At 36.6% G+C, this 25,680-nt stretch overlaps 1 protein-coding gene across 2 annotated transcripts in view; it reads left to right on the plus strand.

The window, feature by feature from the left end:
* The window catches only part of NCOA7 (nuclear receptor coactivator 7), a 167,848-nt gene that overhangs the window by 116,161 nt on the left and 26,007 nt on the right, over positions 1 to 25,680 (plus strand). Inside the window, exons 5-10 of one of the 2 annotated variants that reach the window (XM_027848569.1) lie at positions 2,308 to 2,415; positions 3,779 to 3,892; positions 4,485 to 4,610; positions 6,551 to 6,735; positions 12,226 to 13,229; positions 14,492 to 14,660. In XM_027848569.1, the coding sequence (XP_027704370.1) occupies positions 2,308 to 2,415; positions 3,779 to 3,892; positions 4,485 to 4,610; positions 6,551 to 6,735; positions 12,226 to 13,229; positions 14,492 to 14,660 (1,706 nt within the window). Of the gene's footprint in view, positions 1 to 2,307; positions 2,416 to 3,778; positions 3,893 to 4,484; positions 4,611 to 6,550; positions 6,736 to 12,192; positions 13,230 to 14,491; positions 14,661 to 25,680 lie in introns of both variants that reach the window. The other variant, XM_027848568.1, reaches the window with a different exon arrangement.

The raw sequence follows: 25,680 nt of genomic DNA on the forward strand, positions 1-25,680 counted from the left end.
CTCAGAATTTTTCTTTATTGGTAATATGGGTACTTCTAAAGCTTTCATTCTTAAAGCCCATTTCTGCCCAGCAGAATACTGAACAGTAGACCTGAATGATATGTATTGGACCATTGAGAAGAGGTTAATTTAAAGGCAAGAGCACTGGATTTGGAATCAGAGCCTCAGGGTTCATAATCTGATTTTGCTGCTTCTTTACTACTGATGTGATTTTGTTCAGTATTCAGTCACTTTTCACCTCTCTAGCCCGCTGTCCCTTCTTCTATTGAAGTGAAGAAGATGGAGTAATGATCTCTAAGTTCTCATGATGCAGTATTCAATTATTAAATATAAATGAGTGGTCAAAAATAAGAACACTGATGTTCACATCACACTTCAAGGCTTACAAAGCACATAATATACATCATGTTATTTGAGCCCCATAATAGCCTTGAAAGGTGGGTAATTTAAATTTTACTGGCCTCATTTTTACAGATAAGAACTTGAAACTCAGAGAAAGGGAGTAATTTCCCAATAATGATAGAGCCAGTAATCAAACCCAGGTTCTCGGACTCCAAATCTGGTACTATTTCCACTATACTACATTGCTTTATGCACATTAATAGTACACACATTCACAACTATTTAATTAATGTATAAAATGAAGTTTGCCTCTTGAACTTGGCTTAAAGGTTAATTTCTTTTACATGCAAAACATTAGAAATAACAGTTGACCTACTTTACTTAGTCAAGTTAACAATTACCAGGTTATAGCTATCCTTACTGAATACAAGGTTTAATAATGTGAAGTTGCTTCCTTTCTACCAACATCATCTACAGATCATTTCATACCCCCTATCACCTTGTAATTTTATCTGTATAAATGTGGAAAAATCTCCAGATGCTAAAGTGCCCTTAGGATTTTAGGTTTGACTATAGTTATTCATAAATTGCAATTGTTTTTAGTAAAAAAAAAAGTTTGTAGTATCTTTGTGTATTATCCATAAGACTCAGACTAGATTGTTTTCCTCCTGCTCACTTCACTTTGCACCAAGTTTCTCTGAAACCGCTCTATCATTTCTTACAGTACAATAGTATTCCATCACATTTATATATCACAACTTGTTCATTCATTCTGCAAATGATAGACATCCCCTCAGTTTCCAATTCTTTTTTTCATTTTTTTAAAAAAAATATTAATTTATTTTTAGTTTTCAACGTTCACTTCCATAAGATTTTGAGTTCTAGATTTTCTTTTTCTCCCTCCCTTCCCTCCCTCCACCCCAAGATGGCATGCAATCTGATATAGGATCTACATATACAATCATATTAAATATGTTTTCACATTAGTCATGTTGTAAAGAAGAATTAGAAACAATGAGAGGAACCACGAGAAAGAAGAAACAAGGAAAAAAAAGAGAGCAAATAGTATTCTTCAATCTACATTCAGAATCCATAGTTCTTTTTATGGATGTGTATAGCATTTTCCATCATGAGTCTTTTTTAGATCCTTGCATTGCTAGGAAGAGATAAGTCTATCAAAGTTAGTCATCGAACAATGTTGCTGTTTTCTCCTGGTTCTGTTTACTTCACTCGGTATCAGTTCATGTAAGTCAAAGTCCACCGGCTCATCATTTCTTACGGAACAATAGTATTCTATTACATTCATATACCACAACTTGTTTAACCATTTCCCAATTGATGGGAATCCCCTCAGTTTCCATTTCTTTGCCATCACATAGAACTGCTATAAATAAGTCCTTTTCCTTTTTCTTTTTATCTCCTTGGGGTATAGCCCCTAGTAGCCAAATTGTTGGGTCAAAGATTATGGACAGTTTCATAGCCTTTGGGGCATAGTTCCCAACTGCTTTCTAGAATAGTTGGACTAATTCTCATATGCTATGAATTTTGTAGCTGTAATGAAAAGAGATTCCAGACCAGATCTAGGCAATTATTACTTCAATGACAAAATCTCTATTTTAAGCTACCATGGAGCAGCCCAGGGAGGAAGGACATGCTGAGTGTCAATTGTTGTTTGGTCCTGTGTGTCCTCTTTGGTCCTCTCCCTCCCCCCAAGCCATGTTACAGAAAATTCAGAAATACATAAATATACCCTGGGATTTAAAAAGTCCAGAAGCACTGAATTAGATCATGCTAAATAATTTAATTTGAGGTGATTTCTTTAGGAATTAAGAGGGAGAAAAATCTTCTTGTTCTCTTGAATATATTATTATTGCAGGTATTGCTGTGGCTTATATTGATATTTCATAAAGATAATGTTCTCTATCAAAAATGTTTTGACTTTTTGTATTGGAATTTTTTTTTTAGGCTGGAAGCCAAGATACACTTAATACAATAGCATTGAAATTTAACATCACTCCAAACAAGCTTGTGGAATTGAATAAGCTTTTCACACACACTATTGTTCCAGGCCAGGTAATTATTTTAGTATTCTTATGGTTTCATACATTTGGATAAATCTGATTCAGCTTAGAGGTCTACTCTAAATGCTTTTTTATTGACTGTAGAATTAATGTTCAGTTCAGTCTCTCCTTTCTCAAATATTGAGATCATAGGTGTTGAGCTCCCCAGAGATGAGTGCTATAGAGATCATAAATCCTTAAGGGAAGCTTAACTAGTACAGTTCCTTATACTTATCTTGTGACCAGTTGTGTCACACAGGTTAGTGCTGAAATGGGAGAAAACTCAATATACTTTTTCTCAAGAGAAATGATCCATTCCTAGAAATTTCATAGAGCATTTAGTCCTAAAGTATACTAATATATTATATAGTATATTAATCAGGGTTGTATTTTGAGTTCAGAAAAATTGGCATCTTTTTTTTTATTGCTTTAATTACATAACCAATGTCCTTAACAATAGGCCACAGTTACTGTTCCTTTACCTTCAAAGATTGATATATAACTTTTAAAATACTGAGTAGAACTGATAAATTATAGTTCTGCTTTATATTTTTAAGAGTTTGTTTCAACTTGAGAACTTTCATTTACATGGATGACATTTGGATGACTCAGTTATTTGGAAAGACAATTAAGATTGTACAGTTTAATTCTCTTTTTACATGATAGGTCCTGTGTGTGTGCCTTCAAAAGTTTTTCTCGATTGGTGTTTCAGCAGAGCACCATCACTTGTCTTTAAATGGCCTAATATCTCTCAATCATAGTATTGATAGAATCATAATGGTAATTTTTTTTCTCCATGCTTCTTTCAAAGTCTACATAATGAGCTCTGAAAAGATTTATGTGGCCCTAGGGCCATAGGTTGGCAGCCTCTGCTCTCTTCCAACTTTGATATTTTCTATTTTTGGCAAAAATAGAAAATAGCACACTCTTATGGTTCTATAAATTTGACGAATAAAAATAAACAGGCTTATGAGCTTAAAGCTAGTAGAAAATAGGAACATATTAACTTAACCAAAAACTAATTCTTGCATTTGAAAAAATACAGCACATAAACGTTTATATTCTGTTTTTGTCCCTATTTTAAAATTTCAGGTTTTAGTAAATGATGTATAATTTATTTTTATAATAATCCTAATCCAGGAGTAGGGAACCTGTGACCTCACGTGTGGCCTTCTAGATCCTTAAGTGCAGCCTTTTGACTGAAGCCGAATTTTACAGAACAAATCCTTTTAATAGAAGACCCAGCCCCTCCATGAAGATTGCTATAATTTAACCATTTTACACCGCTCTTCTTTGAACAAGATAGCACTTAGAAGATAACCACTCAAAACAACGCTTAATTGCATACTCAACATATTCCTCATTCCTGTTCTCAGGTCCTTTTTGTGCCAGATACTGACTCTCCTTCCAGTGCTTTAAGGTTAACTTCATCAAGTCCTGGTGCTACTATTTCTCCTTCATCATCAGATGCAGAATATGATAAACTTCCTGTAGGTATATCTTTTAATCCAGAATCACAGATTCTGTGTATTATTAGGAGCTGTTTTCTCACATGGTTTTATAACTTAATGTGCTAATTTTGATAAGACTACAGTCAACATTTCCCCAATAAGAAGGTTAAAATTGGCTTAAGCAATAAGCTATGACATTTTTGACAAGAGAATCACAGAAGTCTGTCACAATTAAACTGGAAAGAAAAAAGGATGGCTTATAGACAAATAAGAGGTTAAAAAAATCTCTGCTAAATTAAAACTATGTGAGTTTGGTATGGAGTCTTTCACATTAATATAATTCTGAAAGCATTTAATTAGCCAATTCTTGTAAGATGGTACTTGTACTTTTTATTTAAAAAGTACATAAAAATTCATTTTATTTGGGTATTTTTCACTATCTGTTTCATTTGGAGTGATGTAGTGCATTTGTCACTTTTCATTTAAGATGGAAATGAAGCAGGTTAGATGTGGGGGACTACAGTGGAATTTTATTTTATTAAACTTAGGGTTGTTTTGAATTTTCAAAACAAAATGTAAGAGAAGGTTGTTTTTACTCTTTGTTTATTATGGAAATATTTGCTTTTTAAAGGATGCTGACTTAGCAAGAAAAGCCTTAAAACCAATTGAAAGAGTCCTGTCATCCACCTCTGAAGAAGATGAACCAGTAGTTGTAAAATTTTTAAAAATGAACTGTCGCTACTTCACAGATGGCAAGGTAAGTGGCAGTTGTGGTTGTTTGGGGGAATATGTATTAAAAGTAAAAGGCTGATGGAAATGACTACAGCTGAGGAACAGTCAAAGCTCTGTCCAAAGGTTCCAGCTCACAACTTGACAAAAGTCCATTAGTTACCCTCTACTGAATTTCTGGCATTTCTTTTCTTGAAGTGGCACAAGCTAGTTGGAAGAAGTGGCTTTGAGCCACCTTGGACTAATTGTTTTATTTTTCTGTGTTTCTGTTTTCTTGCCTTTAAAATTCCTGTTAAGAGAGAGAAAGACAGCACTGGCCCTGGAGTCAGGAGGACCTGAGTTCAAATACGGCCTCAGACACATAATACTTCCTAGCTGTGTGACTCTGGGCAAGTCACTTAACCCCAATTGCCTCACACACACACACACACAAAGAGAGAGAGACAGACAGACAGACAGAGAGAGAGGGTGTGTCAGGTTTGTTTATATCTTTTAGTGTCCTTAAAGGACACAAAACTCTGCTGATAAAGGAACCAACATCAACTCTTTTTCCCAACAGGTGGGTTGTAGACCTGACTTAATTCAGCCTTTTTTATCTTTCTTTCCTTTTAGCTCAGGTGTGTTGAGGGAATGATGATCTATATCGGTTGTGGGGGCCAGAATTGTCTTACTTGAGAAGAGGCAGGGAATGTTAAAGAAACAAATTTTATATTTAGGTACCTTCAAGCTTTTGTATTTTATTTTGCTTTATTACCTTTCCCCTTATCTAGCAAAGGTTGTTAGGGGTTTTTTTCCTTTAAATTAATGCTGAATTTGAAGTCAAAGGATCTGGGTTCAAATCCCAGCTCTTCTACTTATTGCTTTATAGCCTTGGGCAAGTCACTTAACCTCTGGAGGCCTAATTTTTCTTAGCTATAAAAGGAGGGGGTTGAACTGGATGACATCTGAGGACCCTTCTCATTCTGAATCTATAATACTGAGATTTGCATAATACTGTCACTGCCACCAAGATCAAAGGTGGTCTAGAGTACATTGAGCAGTACCCCATTTAAAGGGACAAACAATGATGAATGTTCACTTATAGACAAGTTATTACTTTTGCTTTGGGGTCAGATGGCAAAGTTGCCTCATTTTTCTGAGTTAAAACAAAATTATAAACTTCTTTTATGCTGTACCTTTCTTAGTAGCTGTGGTTTTGATGCATTGGCAATCAATGTAAACATTTATTAATCACTTCCTATACACCAGGCATTGTGCTAAGTGCTGGAGATACAAAATGGAAAAAAAGGCAAAAGACAGTCCCTGCTCTCAAAAAGATCACAGCCTAATAAGGGAGAGAATATGCAAACAACTATACATACAAATATAAACATATAAACAAGCTTTATAAAGGGTAAATTGGAAATAATTAACAGAAGAAAGGTAGTAGAAATTAAGGTTTCCTGTAGAAGGTGAGATTTTATCTGGGACTTGAAGGAAGCCAAGGAAAACATGGTCATTGTAAAGACAGTTATGTTTACTTTTAGGCATGATGACTGATTGATGCCTAGAATGAATGAATTGTGAATCATGGAATTTTAGGGCTAAAAGCCATCTTAAGGAACATCCCTACTCTATTCCCCCTTAATTCAAAGATCAGGAAACTAAAACTAAGCAAAATGTTAACAACTTTTGTTAACTTGTGTTAACAAGTTAACAAAACTAAAGACAAAGGTGGTACTAAAACAAAGATTTCATTATTCTGAGTTCAGTGTCTTTCTACTATTTGTGCCACATCTAATATTGCATTCAAAAAACCTTAAGCATGTTTCTTGAGACACCCTAATAAAGGAACTGAAAAAAAATATGGGGTGAGTACCATATTCAGAAAAATTGAAATAGTTAACATGTATTTATAAAAAATCTTGTTACATAGTTAGAAATCTACATGCCATTATGTTTACATCTTTCTTTTCCTTCCCTTTTAAGGGTGTAGTTGGAGGTGTCATGATAGTCACACCTAACAACATCATGTTTGATCCTCACAAGTCTGATCCTCTGGTTATTGAGAATGGGTGTGAAGAATATGGGCTCATCTGTCCCATGGAAGAAGTTGTTTCCATTGCACTATACAACGATATCTCCCACATGAAGATTAAAGATGCATTGCCATCGTAAGAGGAATTCTTTATTTTTATGAGAGTGGAGAGTATAAGAGTCTTAGAAATGCAAAGGAGGAAAAACAGAATTTGGTATTGTGAAGAAGAGATAGATACCACAGTATATTGGGAGTGTTTGTATATGAATTTGTCAGTGGCAGTTTTTAATATTTTCAAGAAGAGAATAAAGCTGAGCCATCAGAAGAAAAAAGTAACAAAATTTAGTGATCCAGGAAGAAAGTTAATATGTAAAAAAAAGAATAAAAAAAAATCAAAAAACTTTTATTAAGTACTTACTATGTGCCAGGCAACTGTGGTAAGGATTAAAAAGAAAAAACAAAAATATCCTTGCCCTCACCTGCCTTCAAAAGAGAACTGGAAAAAAATATATACCTTAATGGCATTTCTACCTTGTTTTCTCTCAGACAACAGCTACTTTATAAGCAAAATTGGTCTAAGGAAGGAGAAAAGGATTCTGGAAGAACTCTAATTTATTGAATGAATAATGTCTAACAAGAACAGGAAAAGTGGTTCAGTTTTTAATATAAATCATTAAGATTTTCTTCCCAGAGTCAATAACCAGGAATACTCCCAACTCTTCATGACCCCATTTGGATTTTCTTGGCAAAGATAACTGGAGTAGTTTGCCATTTCTTTCTCCAGCTCATTTTTCAGATGAGGAAACTGGGGCAAATAGGGTTAAGTGACTTGCCAAGGGTCACACAGCTAGTACATGTCTTGAAGTCAAATATGAACTCAGGGAGAGGAGTCTTCCTGACTCCAAGCCCAGCACTCTATTGACTGGGCCACCTAGTTGCCCTACTCACAACTTACCTTAATATATAAAGCCTTTCCAGCCAGATAGCTTCCTCCTTCTCCACTGCTCATGATTTCCCTCTCCTTTAGTACTGTAGATATTGGCTAGGCGTCTACTTCCTTCCTTTTTATCTACAGGACCCTGGTCCTGCTTCCAGCAGTTCTAGGTCTAGTTCCTGTGGTTCTGTTGGGGATAGGATGGATGGTCAGAAAGAAAAGGTAAATTTTCATCCTGTTTTCTCTGCCTTGTCTACTAACAACTATGCAGTACCTAACTGTCATCCTACCTCAGAACCCTAACTCACTCATTGTAGAGAAGTTCTTTTTCTGTGGAGGTAGAAGACTGGAAACAGTCTAGGTTGTACCTTCTGTTCTTTGTATATCCAAACACCCATCATTATTCTATTTTTGTCTCCTTTATAAGAGAACCTTCTTTAAGGGAAAGAGAAGAAGAAAAGCCTCAGAAATAGGGACTTTGAAACATTAGATTGAAAATGTGATTGGAAAGCAAGAAAAAACTGAGGAAGATCAAGGCTTGGCCCTGTTTACATTGCAACAAATGCTGGGGATAACTTTCATCCTCAGATTTCTGAGGCTTTTTGAAACTTTGGTTTTCTCCTAGTATACTTTTTTTTCATTCAAAATTATTTATTTCCACAAATTTTTATCCATAGCTGGATGTTATAGTGACTATTATAAGCATTTTCCTGTAAACATAGATGTGGTTTACAGATTTGTTCGAAATGGAAAATGTTTTTATCAGTAATATTTCATCTATGATATCTGATTCACACCCTGAATATCATTGAAACTCCTTCAGAGAAAGGCTGCTCCTTCTAAATATCATTTGGAGGCAAAAATGTTACATTCAATTCTGACCAAGTTTGATGTACACTTTAAGAAAATGTTTAATTTTATTTCAGATTTATCTCATTTAAAAATATTAAAGTTTATATAATATAAGAAAAAAGTTTTTTATACAGTGACCTTTAAAATAAACAAAAACAGTATCATCTTATTATTCTTAGTACTGTAAAAAACCTTTAGTCAATTTCTTTCTCTTCCCCAACCCAGTTATAGCATCAGGGTGACAGAGAAGTGAACCATGAGTATTTGGCTATATATGCAACCATATCTGACTTAGTTTGATAACACCTGGTATGGAGAAAGGTTTATAAGAACCACAACTAGGGGGCAGCTAGGTGGCGAAGTAGGTAGAGCTCTGGCCTTGGAGTCAGGAGGACCTGAGTTCAAATGTGGCCTCAGGCATTTGAAACTTACTAGCTATGTGACCCTGGGCAAATCACTTAACCCCGAATGCCACACAAAACAAACAAAAAAAAGAACCACAACTAGAAGGTCCTTCCCCCTGTGTTTCACATTTTAGTAGCTGTTTAGTAGGACAGGCATTATGTAGTCATTCAATTATGATACGCTTGTTGCAGTAGTATCAGGGAAATTAGGGAAAATTTGTTGTAGTGTTTAATGTTAAATGAAAAAGCAACTACAGATTTCCCCCCACACACCTTTTTTTTTTTTTTTTTTTTACAGAGGGGTAATTCAGACAATTGATATGTGCTGATTGACCTTATTATGGCAGTTGATTGTTTTTTCCCTATCTTTTTTCAAACTTCTATGTGCTTTACAAATAACTTAAAAACTGGGCATTAGAAATTCCAGAAGAGCCATTATTATTGACCTACCCCAAGGAAAGGGGAGGGAGAACCCTATGTACATTTGTGCATTGCACCATTTTAGTTGTTTCCAATAACTATGGCAGCCCAGATAGAATGCATATGCCAGGAAAAAGATGTCTTAACAGTGTTATCAAGGATTAATTAAGGATGTGCTGTGTAAACACAACTAATTGAATATAATGGGATAGTTCTCACATAATACTTAAAAGGCCCATAAACCTAAAAGTGATGTGATCTGTAAATATTTTTTTCTTATGTGATCTTTAAAACATTTCAGAATGATTCATTGGATAAATCATAAATCCACTACAACGTTACATAGAACATTAAAATTCTTCCCACAATAATGTTTATTCCAGGAAAATAGCAACTGAGAAATCAATTACCTTAATAACAACTGAAGGCACAGATTAGGAAAGGTGCTCATCTGAGATATTAACAAATATAGATGTCAACTTTGTCATTATCATATTGGACTATATTCTTAAATCAAAACGCCATTCTGATTTCCATGAAATTGGGGATGTTTTAGTGAATAAGCTGCATTAAATGTGCTTTTTAAATTCAGAGAGTAGAAAGAATCTCCTTCCAAGCACAGGCTGAGGGGTTAGTTAAATATTACAGATCTAAACATTAAATAGCCAATTTCTATATATTTCTATATTAATGTTTTATAAAAATCTTCTACTTTTAAAAATATAATACACATAAATTAAATTCTTTATAGCTCCAGCAAAACACCATTATCCCTTAGGGAAAAAAATAAGAATGAAATCTATGATTAATTAGAATATCTATACAGAAAAAAACCCACACCCTTCAGTAGATTACTTGTGCTAGTATACTCTAGCAATAAAAATTCTTAGGAAAACTCCAAAAGGACATGTATAGTATCTGCTTGGGCACAGAAATTTTGAGAAGATGGGGACAGCTAGGTGGTGCAGTGGATAGAGCACCGGCCCCGGATTTAGGAGGACCTGAGTTCAAATCTGGCCTCAGACACAGAACACTTACTAGCTGTGTGACCCTGGGCAAGTCACTTAACCCCATTGCCTAGTCAAAAAAAAAAAAGTTTAAAAAAAAATAAGGAAATCTTGAGAAGAAACTTGGAGACTGCCTTCTATGTTGTAGTTTACAAGAGGCAGGAAAACCCTAGTCAGCAGCTCAGACAGCCAGAGATGGGTTGCCAATAATCTGAATAGTTTTTTCCTTAGAAATGTGGTTCAACATGGGAATTACAGTCTAGTAGTGTACAGTGTAATGTATAAAAAACATAAGAAATGAGGGTTTCAGGACTAGTTCTGCTATTTAGTTGTTATGTGACCCTGGACAAGTCACTTAACTTCACTAATACTTCTTTATCATCTATGTGAGGGTCAAATAAGATCATGTCTGTGGAAATACTTTGTTAATACTGGAGATCATTCAGATATAGTCTTAGTCCAGATACTAATACTTTAAGTACTTTATGAGTTGAATAAGCTTTGGAGGGCTAGCCTGGGAACCCAGACATCTTATGACATAATAGGTGATGGGAAAATCAATTTGTACTTTCAGATAACTGAGATGCCAATGAATTTTGAGTTCCCAACCTATGTTGCAGCTGTATGAACTTAGCTGCCTTAAAAGATCTTAGATTGATATACTTTTTAGCTGATGATCATTTATCCTTATGCCATAGGAAAAGGCTAACATTATCTAGATTTGCCCTACCCCCTATACAAATAAAACCATGTCTCCTGAAAATAGCTGCCTTCCATCTTCACTATGTTTTATATCTGATACTGGGGAAGATGGAAAGTAAAGTTATAGTGGCACATTTTCTTCAAACTCATACTATGTGTTGTTTCCCATCTAAATTATTTTTTTTCAACAATTAAACTAAATTTGGAATACCAGGATAAGAAGTATAGTTACTGTTTTTATAGAAGCAGATTCTCTATAGTAAAGAGTTTATTATAACAAAACTTGATAATATCCAAACAACATGGGTCTTCAGTAAGTAACCCAGCACAAACTGTTGGCATAAAATTACTTGATTACAATAACCCTTTTTATATGACTACCCCCCCACAAAAAAAATTGGCCGTTAGCAAGCTTAGCTGAATCTTATGGATGCAGTAGACGATCAAAAAGCAGATGCTTTTCTGAAAGTCTTTAAAACTATGAAATATTATACAGTACAGCTTTGCTTCTAATACATTATCACAACATAAATCTGGGCAATAGGTGGCCCCAAATTACACTCCACCCAAGGGGATTTATTACAGGGAATAGAAGTTTATTTTGGGGAAATTTTGCCTATGATATTGCTCTGTAACACAACATGACTGTATATTCTTGAAGGCAAGTATGGCTTCATTTTCATCCTTGTACCCATGAAACCTGGTATCTAGTAGATGCTTAATAAATGCTATTGATTGTTTGGATAGCGTTTTAGCAAGGTTCTTGTGTTAATTATGTAGTAGTTTTTCAAGTAACGTTTACTAAGTAAATGAGGTGTAAAGAACTGATGATAGTTAGTTTCTAGAATATTTACCAAGAAAAAGTATTTAGGGTTTTTTCCCATCCCAATCCTTAGGACTGGGATATTTTCCCTCCCTGTCTTATCCTTTAGGAAAACTAGCAGTACAGTTCTTTTATCTTAAAAATCTTAAGACACATTTCATGTTCTGCATTTGTTAAACATAACTTCAAAAACCATCCACACATTTCCGCTAAGGTGCACAACACCATTTTTCTTTCTTGACATAATTGTTTTAGTTTAGTTTTGAAGATGTTATTTCTTGATTTAGATTCATCCTTCTAAAATCATTTTAACATATTTTAGTTATCCTTTTTTTTTTTTGAGTTGGGTCTGTTTGGTGTTTTGTTTTGTTTTGTTTTTTTCCTTTCCTCCATTTTGGTTTTTCTTTTATTTTTTAACATTCCATGTGCATCCACCATTTCTTCCTGACAGTGACCTACCACAGGATCTTTGTCCTCTGTACAGGCCTGGAGAGTGGGAAGACCTGGCTTCTGAGAAGGATATAAATCCATTCAGTAAATTCAAGTCTCTCAATAAAGAAAAAAGGCTACAGAATGGAGAAACCACCACTCCCCTAATTTCCAAGTCAATAAAACCTTTGGAGAAGTCTACAGATTACAATCCTCTTAAGCCCTTTGGCAATACCATTCCAAGGGAATCTGAGACCTTGGGATCTTCCGTGGAGGAACCTAACAAGTTGGCTACAGTGACTGCTGACGTTAAGGAAACCTCCAAGGCAAAAACTGCATCGGATTCTAGAACCAAAGAAAGCTCCCTTTTAGGAGAAGAGGATGACTTTGTTGACCTGGAAGAACTTTCCTTCCAAACTGAGGGTGGAGGTGACAAAAAGGAAACTCCAAAGGAATGCCTTTCTGTTGACTCAGAAGAGTCTAGAAAGGTCAGATCACAAGGAACTGGTTCCACTTTAGAAATATTGAACCAGCCAGCACTGGATCTTTCAAGAACAGAGTATGATACTGAGCTGAAAGGTGCTCTGGATTTAAAAATGTGTGAGAAACAAGATGTAGGCCCTGAAGGGAACAAGCAAGCCATTTCTCCCCTAAATGTGGAATCAATGTTGAATATTCATGAAGATCTAGATAAAGTTAAACTTATTGAATATTACCTTAATAAAAACAAGGAAGAGTCACAGTTATTTGAAAACTTAGAAAATGCAGAAATCAGTGATGGCAAAAGCAATCTTCCCTTAGGCATAGATATTACTCTTAGTAGCTCAGTTCCTCAGGCAAATGAACCATTTGTTGAAGGCAGCAAGAAGCCAGGTAAAGGTTATGAAAAAGAGCCATTTTCATCCAAAATGGGTCCATCTACAGAAGAAAGGATAATTAAAGAGTCCCTAGATGCCTCATTGGAATCCTCTTTGGACAAGAGCTGCCAAGGTGCACAGGTGGATAGTAAATCAGAAATCAGATTGTGGCTGTTAAAGAGAATTCAGGTACCCATTGAAGGTAGGTCAGAGAGTGTGTGTGTGTGTGTGTGTGTGTGTGTGTGTGTGTGTGTGTGTGTCTGCTTAACTTTCCAAATGCTGCATACATGGCAACAGTAGCAATGCTGCCAACATTGAAAGAGATCCCTGTGTCCAATAAAGCATCTTATCGCTTAGGGTTAAGAGATGAGTTTATATATTGGAGCTAAACCTAAAACATACATTCCTAGGGTGGAAGGAAGCTGCTGATGGTGGATGGGAGTAGGGGAGAGGCAGAGAAATGGGGAGTTTGTTTTTTACCTTTCAAGAAACTTTGGCTGATTAGTTTGGTTTTCTGAAAATTTCTTTCGTTTCTGCAGTGCAATATCCCATTTCTGACAATCTTTACATATGTGGCTTTAGGATGATCACTTAGCCTCCCTGGGCCTCAGTTTCATCATCTGTAAAATTAAGAGATTGTACTAGCTAGATGGTCTTCTAGCTCTGCAGTAATGATTCTTCTGAGTTAGGCTATAATCTTGTCATTATTTATAAGCATAGAGTCATTTTATTAAATAATCAATAAACATTTATTAGCACTGGAAATACAAATAAGAAAAAGACAGTCCTTGCCCTCAGGGTTTACAATCTAATCCATTTAGATTATATCCACTTAGTTTTTACAATCTAATCAATTATATTCTAATCCAGGCAGTACTTTTTTATTTTTAAGAACAAAATTTAGGTCTCTAACTAAACAAAATTTAGGTCAGAGCAAGTGGATTACAGTGTGGGGGTACCACACAGCAAGTGATGAGGTACCCACAGGCAGTTCTTACCTTTTATTTCTAGCAGACAAGATATTGTCCATAAGCATATATGGGAATAAGTATAGCAGTAATGCATTTTATTTCTTCATCTTTCCTTACCTTTTATTAATCTTTCAGGTGAATCTTTGGGAAAACAATATTAGGATAGTTAGCACCCCCACCAGAAGCATAGATTTATGATATTGCTATTCTAGGAGTTTGTGAAGTTCTGCTGTTAGAAAAAAGGAGTTTCCTAAGAGAATTTGTATTTTAGTGCTGCCAAAATGTCCCTTCATACTGATCTGGTATGTGTAACTAAATTATTGGAAGTCTTTGTCTTGTAAAAGAAAACTTTTAAAATTCACATTAAGAAAACAGTGTCTATTAACTCCTTAATTAAAAATACTTGTTATTTTACTCAGGCTACAAAACTGCATTGTTCCTATATGTCATTAGAGTATTTGGATTTTTAAAAAATTTGTTTAACATGGTTCAGATATGCTTCCATCAAAAGAGGAGAAGAGCAAGACACCACCAATGTTTCTGTGTATCAAAGTGGGAAAACCCATGCGAAAATCCTTTGCTACTCATAGCACGACTATGGCACAACAGTTCGGCAAGAGAAGAAAGCAACCAGAGTACTGGTTTGCAGTTCCTCGAGAAAGGTAAGTTGATAACAATGCAGAATTGGAAATGTGCCTTGGAGCATTTTTTAAAATTAGTCTGGCTCTTGAATAAGATTTGAAAAATTCCCTTTCCATTGAATTTTGTTTGAAAGAACATTCTCTTAAGACTGAGGTGGATCTGTATTAAAAAGTTTCTTTTCAGTTCAACATATACAAAATTCCTATTAAACCTGTTAAACCTATTAAAACATACAGCAGAAAAACTTCAGATATGATGGAATGATGATAGCATTATCTGCCAATAGTACAGATGTATAAAAATTCTCCAAGAATATCATTTTTTAAAACAAATGAGAAAAAAAACTTTATTGTGGATATAACATTGTATATTTGCCATTTCTAACTGTATTGCTCCCAGATGTAAATTTTTTGTTTAATTTCTGGAAAATGTAAAGTTTCCAAAATGTTGGATTGAGCATCAGAGAATCTGTCTAAACCATGGCTCTGCTGTTTGTTCTCTACATGACTATGGGCAAGCATTTTAACCTGGTCCTCAATTTCATGGGGTTGAACCAGATGGCTTCTAAGGTACCTTCCAGGTCTCCATCTATTATCCAAGTTATTCAGTACCTTTTATGATCTTGGAAAGATCTAGGTCCTGGTCCTAGGTCTGCCATACCTCTCTAGGTAGGAATTAGGCAAGTCACTTTGTATCTGTTGGGTTCAGTTTTCCTTCTTGGTGTTGAAACTAGATGGAAGGTTCTTTCTAGCACTAAAATCATATGCTTCTGTAAATGGGAAGCAGGAAATATGTATGCTTCTGGGTCAGGAATTATAGCCCTTAAAGGAATACTCTTAGGGAAATATTTAAGCAGTAATCTGGCATATTTTTCCTTCCTTCCTTCCTTCCTTCCTTCCTTCCTTCCTTCCTTCCTTAAGCAATAGGTGTTAAATGACTTGCCCAGGGTCACACAACTAGTAAGTGTCTGAGGCCAGATTTGGCCTCAAATCTTCCTGACTTCAGGGCTGGTGCTCTATCCACTGTACCACCTAGCTGCCCCTGGCATGTATGCACATATGTGTGTGTGTGCATACACATATACATATACATACATACATATATGTGCATATAAAATTTGGTATTTTATTTTTCCCCAGTTACACATAAAAACAATTTTCAACATTTGTTTGTAAAACTTTGAGTTCTAAATTGTCTCCCTTTCTCCCTCCCCATTCTCTCATTGAGAAGGCAAGCAATTCAATATAGGTTATACATGTGTAGTCATGTAAAACATATCCGTAATGGTCATATTGTGAAAGAAAAAATAGACAAAAAACCTCAAGAGTAATAAAGTTAAAAAAAAGTATGCTTCGATCTGTATTCAGACACCATCATTTCTCTCTCTGGGGATGCATAACATCTTTCATCATAAGTCCTTATGAGTTGTCTTAGATCCTTGTGTAGCTGAGAATAGCTAAGTCATTCACAGCTGATCATCTTACAATATTGCTGTTACTTTGTACACAGTACATTTCACTTTGCGTCAGCCCATGTGAGTCTTTGATGTTTTGTTTTGTTTTCTTTTGGTGAGGCCATTGGGGTTAAGTGACTTGCCCAGAGGCACGCAGCTAGTGAGTGTCAAGTGTCTGATCTGAGGCCAGATTTGAATTCAGGTCCTCCTGATGCCAGGGCCAGTGCTCTATCTACTGCGCCACCTCACTGTCCCTTTCCAGGTTTTTCTGAGAGCATCCTGCTCATCTTCTTATAGTACAATAGTATTTCATCATAATCACATGCCACAACTTGTTCAACCATTCTCCAATTGATGGGTATTCCCTCAATTTTTAATTCTTTGCCCCTAGAAAAGAGCTGCTATAAATACTTTTGTATATATAGGTCCTTTTCCTTTTTGTTTTTGGTTTTTTTTTTTTTATCTCTTTTGGGATACAGACTTAGTAGTGGTATTGCTAGGTCAAACAGTATGCATGGTTTTATAGCCCTATGGGCATAGTTCCAAATTGCTCTACAGAATGGTTGAATTAGTTCACAACTCCACCAATGGTACGTTAATGTCTCATTTTTCCCACATCCCCTCCAGCATTTGTCATTTACCTTTTCGGTCCTATTGGCCAGTCTAATAGGTATGAGGTAGTACCTCAGAATTGTTTCAATTTGCGTTTCTCCAATCAATAGTGAGTTAGAGTGTTTTTTCATATAGCTATTGATAGCTTTGATTACTCCATCTGAAAACTGATCATATCTTTTGATCATTTATCAATTGTGAAATGCCTCTTGTTTTTTATAAATTTGACTCAGTTCTCTATATGTTTGAAAAACAAGGCCTTTATCAGGGAAACTTGCTTCAAAAATTTTTCAGAGTTACTATTGCTAACTATATTTCCCTCCATCCTATCCTGCCCCATTTTCTGTCTATTTTCCCCCATTCCCTCTCTCCTTTCACCTTGTCCCTCCTCAAAAGTGTTCTGCTTCTGACTATCCCCTCCCCCAATCTGCCCTCCCTTCTGTCACCTCTCCCCTTCTCCTATAGGGTAAAGAAGATGTCTATACCCAATTAAGTGTGTATATTATTCCCTCTTTGAGCCAATTCTGATGAGAGTAAGGTTCACTCACTCCCCTTCCCCTCCCCCCTCTTCCCCTCCACTGTCAAAGCTTTTTCTTGCCTCTTTTATGTGAGATAATTTACCACATTCTACTTCACCCTTTCTCTTTCTCCCAGTACATTCCTCTCTCATCCTTTAATTTTATTTTTTAGATATCATCTCTTCATCTTCAACTCACACGTGTTCTGTCTATATATACTCCTTCTAACTACCCAATAATGAGAAAGGTCTCATAAGTTACAAATATCATCTTCCATGTAGGAATGTAAACATTTCAACCTTATTAAGTCCCTTATGATTTCCCTTTCCTGTTTACCTTTTTATGCTTCTCTTGAGTCTTGTATTTGAAGGTCAAAATTTCTGTTCAACTCTGATCTTTTCATCAAAAATACTTAAAAGTCCTTTATCTCATTGAATATTCATTTTTTTCCCCTGAAGGATTATACGCAGTTTTGCTGTGTAGGTGATTCTTGGTTGTAATACTAGCTCCTTTGCCCACTGGAATATCATATTCTAAGCCCTGAGATCCTTTAATGTAGAGGTTGCTAAATCTAGTGTTATCCTGATGGTGGCTCCACAATACTTGAATTGTTTTTTTCTGGCTGCTTGTAGTATTTTCTCCTTGACCTGGGAATTCTGAAATTTGGCTGTAATATTCCTGGGATTTTTTCATTTTGGGATCTCTTTCAGAAGGTGATTGGTGGATTCTTTCAATTTCTATTTTATCCTCGGGTTCTAGAATGTCAGGGCAGTTTTCCTTGATAATTTCTTTTTTTGTTTGTTTGTTTTTTCTTTTTAGGCAATTGGGGTTAAGTGACTTGTCCAGGGTCACACAGCTAGTGTCAAGTGTTTGGTCTGAGGCCAGATTTGAACTCAGGTCCTCCTGACTTCAGGGCCAGTGCTCTATCTACTGTGCCACCTAGCTGCCCCAATAATTTCTTGAAAGATGATATATAAGCTCTTTTTTTTGATCCTGCCTTTCAGATAGTTCAATAATTTTAAAATGATCTCTCCTGGATCTATTTTCTAGGTCAGTTGTTTTTCCAATGAGATGTTTTACATTGTCATGTTTTTTCATTCTTTTGATTTTGTTTTATTGTTTCTTGATTTCTCATGAAATCATTAGCTTCCATTTGCTCCATTCTAATTTTTAAGGAATTACTTTCTTCAGTGAGCTTTTGGACCTCTTTTACCATTTGGACTAGTCTGTTTTTTAAGGTGTTATTTTTTTTTTCAGTATTTTTTGTGTCTTCTTTACCAAGCTGTTGATTCATTTTTTCATAATTTTCTTACATCACTCTTATTTTTCTTCCCAATTTTTCCTCTGCCTCTCTTACTTGATTTTCAAAATCCTTTTTGAGTTTTTCCATGGTCTGAGATCAGTTCATATTTTTCTTGGAAGCTTTTGGAAATAGGAGCTTTGACTTTGTTGTCTTCTTCTGAGTGTGTGTTTTGATCTTCCTTGTCATCATAGTAACTTTTTATAGTCAGAGTTTTTCCCATTGTTTGTTCATTTTCCCAGCCTATTACTTGACTTTTAACTGTCTGTTTAAGTAGGACTCTGCTTTCAGGGTGGAGGGTGCACTATCCCAAGCTTCAGGGGTTTTGTGTAGCTGTTTTCAGAGATACTTCTAGGGACATGTAAGTTTTCGGTTCTTCCAAGGTGGTATGATCTAAGAAGAGGTGTTTACTACTCTCCTGGTCTGTGAGTGACCAAAAGTAGTCTTTTCTGCTCTGGAACTGTGAAGGAGGGTCCCCCCTCCACTGTGGCTTCAACTCTGCTATGCTTGTGCTCCTCCTTGCCCTGGGACCGCTACCCAGGAATGCGACCTAGATTGGAGTATGAGCAAAGCAACAGAGTCCTGTCTCAGGGCTAGCAAAAAGACCCCTGTACTCTCCTTCTGACCAGTTGTTCGACTCCCTTACTGTCTGTGGGCAGAGAGCACCAGAAACAGCCACTGCTGCTACTGCTGATTCAGTCACTTCCAAGGCCTGCTCCTGGTCTGCTGGAGCCAGGGCTGTGCTGGTCTGGCCTGCATTGGACTGTGCTCCACTCTCACCCAGGTGCAACAGACCTTTCCTTCCTACCTTGCAAGTTATCTTGGGCTGGAAATTTGTTTCACCACCTTTTTGTGGGTTCTGCTGCTCTAGAATTTGTTTAGTTTTTTTTTGATTGTTTGTTTGGGTTTTTTTAGTTATTTTTTGGCAAGGCAATTGGGGTTAAGTGACTTGCCCAGGGTCACACAGCAAGTAAGTGTAAAGTGTCTGAGGTTGGATTTGAACTCAGGTCCTCCTGATTCCAGGGCTGGTGCTGTGTCCACTGTGCCACTTGGCTGCCCCAGAGTCATTTTTTAAAGGTATTTGGAGGAGAGCTCAGGCCAATCCCTGACTTTTCTCCACCATCTTGGCTCTACCTCCCCTGGCATATATTTCAATGAATGTTTCAACTAGAAGTGCTTACCACAACCTATCCACCCCTTCTGTACAGTTCTTGTCCATGTTCTGCTATGTATTCCCTGTGGTTTGTTCGCTAGAGACTTTTCTCTAAGTCTGCTTATATTTTGTGGGTACTCATCTAGAGCATCTCTTGCCCTATGCGTGCTGCATAACTGGATTTTCTCCCACTCTAATTATCCCTCATATCATTTTCATAAACATCATGACAGAGTATGTGAAAATTTTATACTGAACATGGCTTCAAGAATGAAAGTTTTCTCTTTGCTTAGTTTTTTTGGAGGCAGTCAGAGTTAAGTGACTTGCCCAGGGTCACACAACTAAGTAAGTGTGTGAAGCCCAATTCGAACTCAGGGCCAGTGCTCTATCCACTTCACCACCTAGACACCCCAAAAATGAAAGTTTTCTTGAAGTAGATTAAATAATTGAAGGTATTTTTCTGTCTTGCATTTATGTGGTAGAAAAAGTGATCAAAGACTAGCCATGCAAGTACTTTTTCAAGTGATTAGATCCATGGATTCCCTCTCTCCCCCCTCCCAATCTTAATTCACTAATATAATCACAGACTTTGAAAGTCCTAGAGCACTTCACAGTGTATAGTCCAATTCCACAGACAAAATAGAATACATCTGCCTAAAGCAAATTCATTCATAGTTCAATCTTAAACTTGTAATCACTTTGTATCAATTCCTATAATGTTTTGTCATTTTTGTAGTAGGAACTATTAGAAAGGAAAGAAATGGCCTTTCATATGATAAGGTTTTGAAAATTTAGGCCAGGTGAAAGGTCTAGTATTAAGGAAGAATTTTCTACAGATAAGATGCATGATCAGATTCATTTCAGTAGTATCTATCATCTTTTGTTTGTCCTGGAAAACTTTAAGGAAGGATTTATTTTTAATGTAGCACTGAAATACATCCACAAGATAAGACTGGATCTTTTTTTGCCCCAGAATGTTGTGAGCGGGTCTACTAGTCATTTTAAAAAGGCATTTTAAGCTAAATAGAAAGTGTTAGTTTGGGGTTTTTTTTTTTAATTTTGTTGTTCAGTCATTTTCAGTCACAGTTGATTCTTCTTGACCCCATTTGGAGTTTTCTTGGCAAAGATACTGGAGTGGTTTACCATTTCCTTCTCCAGCTCATTTTACAGATGAGGAACTGAGGCAAATAGGGTTAAGTGATTTGCCTAGGGTCACATAGTGTCTGAGACTAGATTTGAACTCAGAGTGGATAGAGCACCAGCCCTGGTATCAGGAGGACCTGAGTTCAAATCCAGTCTCAGAAACATAACACTTATTAGCTGTGTGACCCTGGGCAAGTCACTTAACCCCATGGCTGAGACAAAAAAGATTTGGACTCAGGAAGAATAAATTATTTTAATATTCTTCATCCTGTTGTATATGTTAAAGAGCCAACACAGTAGGCAAGACAAGTGAATGGCCATCCTGGCCAGATTCCTTGCTTTGACTAACAGAATTCTGTCTCTCCCATCTACACTCCTCAAAAAAAAAAAAAAACACCTGCTGCCTAGAGTCCTGTCTGTGCTGTCATTTGGTTGCCCATCACGCTGACTCAACTATTGACTGGAAAAGTGATACAGAAAAAGAAGAGTTGAGTCCTTGTTTTCGCATTCAAAGCTGGAACTTGGAATGAGCTTTGCCATAGAAAGTCAACATAAAAACTTATCATTATTAAGCTTCTTTATTATACTATTAGGTTTTAGTTCTTCTACAAGGGTTAAAATGGATTTGTGCAGGTTATTCTGGGGTCCTTGCCATCATTTTGAAGATTGTTGCTATGGAAAATGCAGGCAGGGTTTTAAACAATCAATTTTAATGTCTAAAGTAAAATCTGTTTTACGTGCTAGGGCCTGCCTGCATGATGCAATGTTATTAAAGTCACTTATGGTAATAGTTGCAGAATAATTCCAGCAATATGATGTGGTCCATGCCAGTAGCTACTTCAGTTTAATTCGTTAACAAGAACTCTTTTGTAGTGAACATCTTTTTGTTTTTGTTTTTCTTTTTGTGGTATGCAGAAAATGGGTCACTGGAGGAATTCTATTTTACTGCGTTTTATAGTCACCATAGCTTATTGGTCTTCATCCAGCAAACAACCATACAAATTTAGTTTCCTTTTTCAAATTAATTTTTAATTATCCAGAGACTAGGTTGGAATATTACATGACTCTTGGAAGCAATCTTTCCCCTTTAGTTAGCGTGGGACAGTGGAAACAGTGCTAAAATTGGAGTCAGGGGACTTGAGTTCGAATCCCACCTCTGACATTTGTTACTTATATAACCTTGAACAAGGCACTGAACCTATCTGGGCCTCATTTTCCTGATCTGTGAAATGAGGAGGGTCCCCTCAAAAATAGTTTCCCCAACAAGAGTTTCAGAGTCTTTCAATAAAAGTTTTCTTCTTGGTGTTTTGGTCACTAGGATATCAGATGCCCCCCGAGGCCCCTTCTAGCTCTACATCTATGGTTTACAACAATACTGAAGGAATCTGTTATTTGTTAATGATTTTGCTATTTGCTAAGCTGAAGGTGTTGGCACTTGGCAGGCACAGGGCACTCTGCTCTGGGAAGAGGGCGTACAAAGTGGCGCCTCTGGGGAAAATGTTTAACTGTGTGCTGGAAGGATCAGACAGTTCTATGGCTTTAAAATGTAGAACCAGAGAGAATGAAAGAGGCCTTCTGGTCTTAGCATATGGAGTTTGGGGTTCCTGGTGCTTAGAACTATTAAATTGCTGTAAGCTAAACAGAAATAATTTGTGGTACACCTCACCATCAAAGCAAATTCTCCTATTCCCCTTTGACTCCCACTTGATACTCCCACAACTTTTGCTTGCTTTTCTATTCTCTGGAATAAAAATTAACAGTGTCTAGAATCCCAGTGACCTTTGTGCCTGGCACTTAGTAAGCTCTTAATAAATGCTTCCTGCCTGCCTGCCTGCCTTTGTGATTGTAACTGCATTCTGGGGAAATTGAACAAAGTAGTCACCCTGCCCACTAGATTCTCTTTGTACCCCTCCTCTAGGATATAATATCATCTTTCAATTTAACCAGTATTTATTAAGTGCTTACTATTGAGTCAGGCTTAGGGCTAGGCTTTAGAATTTGAAAGACCAAACAATCTCTGCCCTCAAAGAGTTTATTTTTACTATCGTGAACATAATTCTGACACGTATTTTACTTAACCTTTCTTTGATTTACTCCTCCTGAAAAGTACATGAAATTTCCTTTCTTCTGTGATGCTCTTTTCAAAGTTTGTCCTTTCTTTTCAAATACCTTTGCCAAGGTATTATCCATGAACTTCATTGTTCCTACCTCAATCATATTGTGGTCTGGAGCTTCTTTCAGTCTTAGATGTGTCCTGTCACTATCATGAAATAGTATAGTGAGGATGGAAATAAAGAGTGAGAAGAAAACCCTCCCCCTGGCCATCTGTTCCACTTCTTCACCTTTCACTAAACTTGGCTGTTAAGAGTTGGTGTTTACGGTAATGTACGAAAGCTTTCAACTGAGTGGTCACCTGAAAAGCTAATCGAAAGCTTGGGAATAGTTGGGGGCCATTCAGCCAGCTAGACCTTTAAGCAGCCACTTTTGGCATTCCCAGAGATCTATTATTGTGATCTTCCTATCTCCTTCCAGGGGTTTAGTATTAAATGGAAGTTGACTCTGTTCCTCATAAACATCAAAGCCTCACAGACCCTCAAGGGGCTCCTGAAAGTCGTATGGTACCTTAGAGTAAGGCCACAGAAGTACCTTCTGGAAATGGTACGGGGTCTCTATCCCCAGACTTTTTCCATAAGCGTAGAGATGGGGACTGGACCTGCAATTTTATTGGTATAGGGAACACCTGGGTGAGGAAACCCCTTAGTATGCAAGTGAGTGCTTTCTCTGCAGCTTATAGTCTTAGAAACTTGCCTAGACCACTGAGATATTAAGTGACCTGTCAAAGGTCACCGTAGCCAATGTATGTCAAACTTGAACCTAGGTTTTCCTGTCTTCAAGGCTAATTCTTTATTCATTCCACCACTCTGCCTGTTGCTAAATTAGACACCAAGACAAGTTGATACATATGTAATCCTATCTCTGTAGTTTTCTAATTTAATTTTTTTCAATTAATAAAAATGTGTTTTCTGTCTGTCTCATTTTCCCTTCACAGTTGTCAAAAAAGTGGGGGACAATGGATGGGGAGGGAGAGGCTCTTGTAAAAAATATATATAGTCAAGCAAAACAAATTCCTGCATTGGCTACATCAAAAAAAATACATATTTCAGTTTGTACCTTGAGTGTAACACATCTCTCTCAGGAAGGGGGATACATGTTTCATTGTTGTTCTTCTGAAATCGTGGTTGATCCTTGCACTGATCAAAGTTCTTAAATACTTTTTAAATAATTTTTTTGTCAATTAACAAGCATTTATTGTCTCTTCCTCTTTACCTTCCCTTTACCTCCAAAACAGAAAAACTAATTTTATATCGAATTGCCAGTTTGAGTTTGGTTTTTTATTTTTGCAAAAGAGCTCATCCAAAAAAGCTACTGTTTCATACACATAAATGAGTTTGAAATACTTCATAAACTTTGGGAGAAATGTAGTAGAATATTCCATTCTCTCTATACTGTTTACCAAAATGTATGAGGTTTTTTCCTTCAAAAAATATTTACCTTCTACCCTACTATACAGTACTACGCTATAAGGTATCTAGAATATATATAATATATGCACATGACGTCTCTTATAAATATATAAAGCACATATTGTAAGGGTAGAATTCAAAGTATCCCATTTGTTGCCTTGTCTAGGTGAGAGAACTTTTTAATTAAATTACATAATCAGAACTGAATGTGAATAAGCCCTGTATACCTCCCTGAGTCAATCAGTTAAAGCCATTGTGTGAGAGACTAGGCAGGACTGAGTTGTGGCAGAAAAAAGAGAGAGATTAAGGAGAATGACTGACTCTAGAGCACTTGGAGAGGAGGGAAGGAGGGAATAAAGAGCTACCTTGCATGTCTCATTTGATCCTCACACAGCCCTGCAAAGTAAGAGCTATTATTTTACAGTTGAAGAAACTGAGGTTAAGTGAATTGCCAAAGGTCACATAGCTAGTAAGTGTCTGAGGCTAGATTTAAACTCACGACTTCCCTGACTGAAAAGCCCGATGCAATATCCATTGCCCCACCAGCTGTCTCCAGGAAGAGCCAGGCTGTGGGAAGTCCCTTGAAAAGGTCAGCTCTTTCCCTAAATTCCCCTGTCAATGCCTGTCTGTCCACATACACTGTAATATAATCTGTTGTTTTATTATCCAAATGTTTCCAGTAAACTGAACTTTGCCTTTAATTGCAAAAAGCCAGGTTTTAACTAAAGATAAAAGTGCAGCTTTAGGTAGAGTGCTCAATCTCTGCTAGGCCTTAGAAATTGCCTTAACTGGGGGCACAGACTGATTATGAAACTCGTAAGTTTCATTTAAAATTAAGTCCCCAAAGCCAAAGGGGAGGGAACCAAGTAGACCTTAGGAGGTGTTATATTGTCTCATAGAATTAAAAACATGCAAATTATTGTAATACGGTATTAAATATTAACATATTACATATATCATATTTTGATAATAATATTAAGCTAACTTTTATATAGTGCCTATTACATGCCAGACACTGTGCTAAGTACACTTTACAATTATTGTTTCATTTGACCCTCACAATAATGTTGGGAGGTGGGTTCTATTATTATCCCTATTTTACAGTTGAGAAAACTGAGGCAACTGGCTGTTGAGTGACTTGCCCTGGTCCATACAGCTAGTAGTACCGGAGGTCTGATTTGAACTTATATCTTTGCTGACTCCAAACCTGACACTCTCTCCACTGAAACACTTATATCGTAGACATTATCCCTGCCCTGGAAGATGGGAATAGTGCTAGTAATGCACACTTAACACTAATCCAAAAGTCTGTGAGAATTTTCTATCTCTGGTAATTC

This window comes from Vombatus ursinus, unplaced genomic scaffold, assembly GCF_900497805.2.
Source record: "Vombatus ursinus unplaced genomic scaffold, bare-nosed wombat genome assembly UNPS02006779.1, whole genome shotgun sequence".
In the NCBI taxonomy this organism is placed as follows: domain Eukaryota; kingdom Metazoa; phylum Chordata; class Mammalia; order Diprotodontia; family Vombatidae; genus Vombatus; species Vombatus ursinus.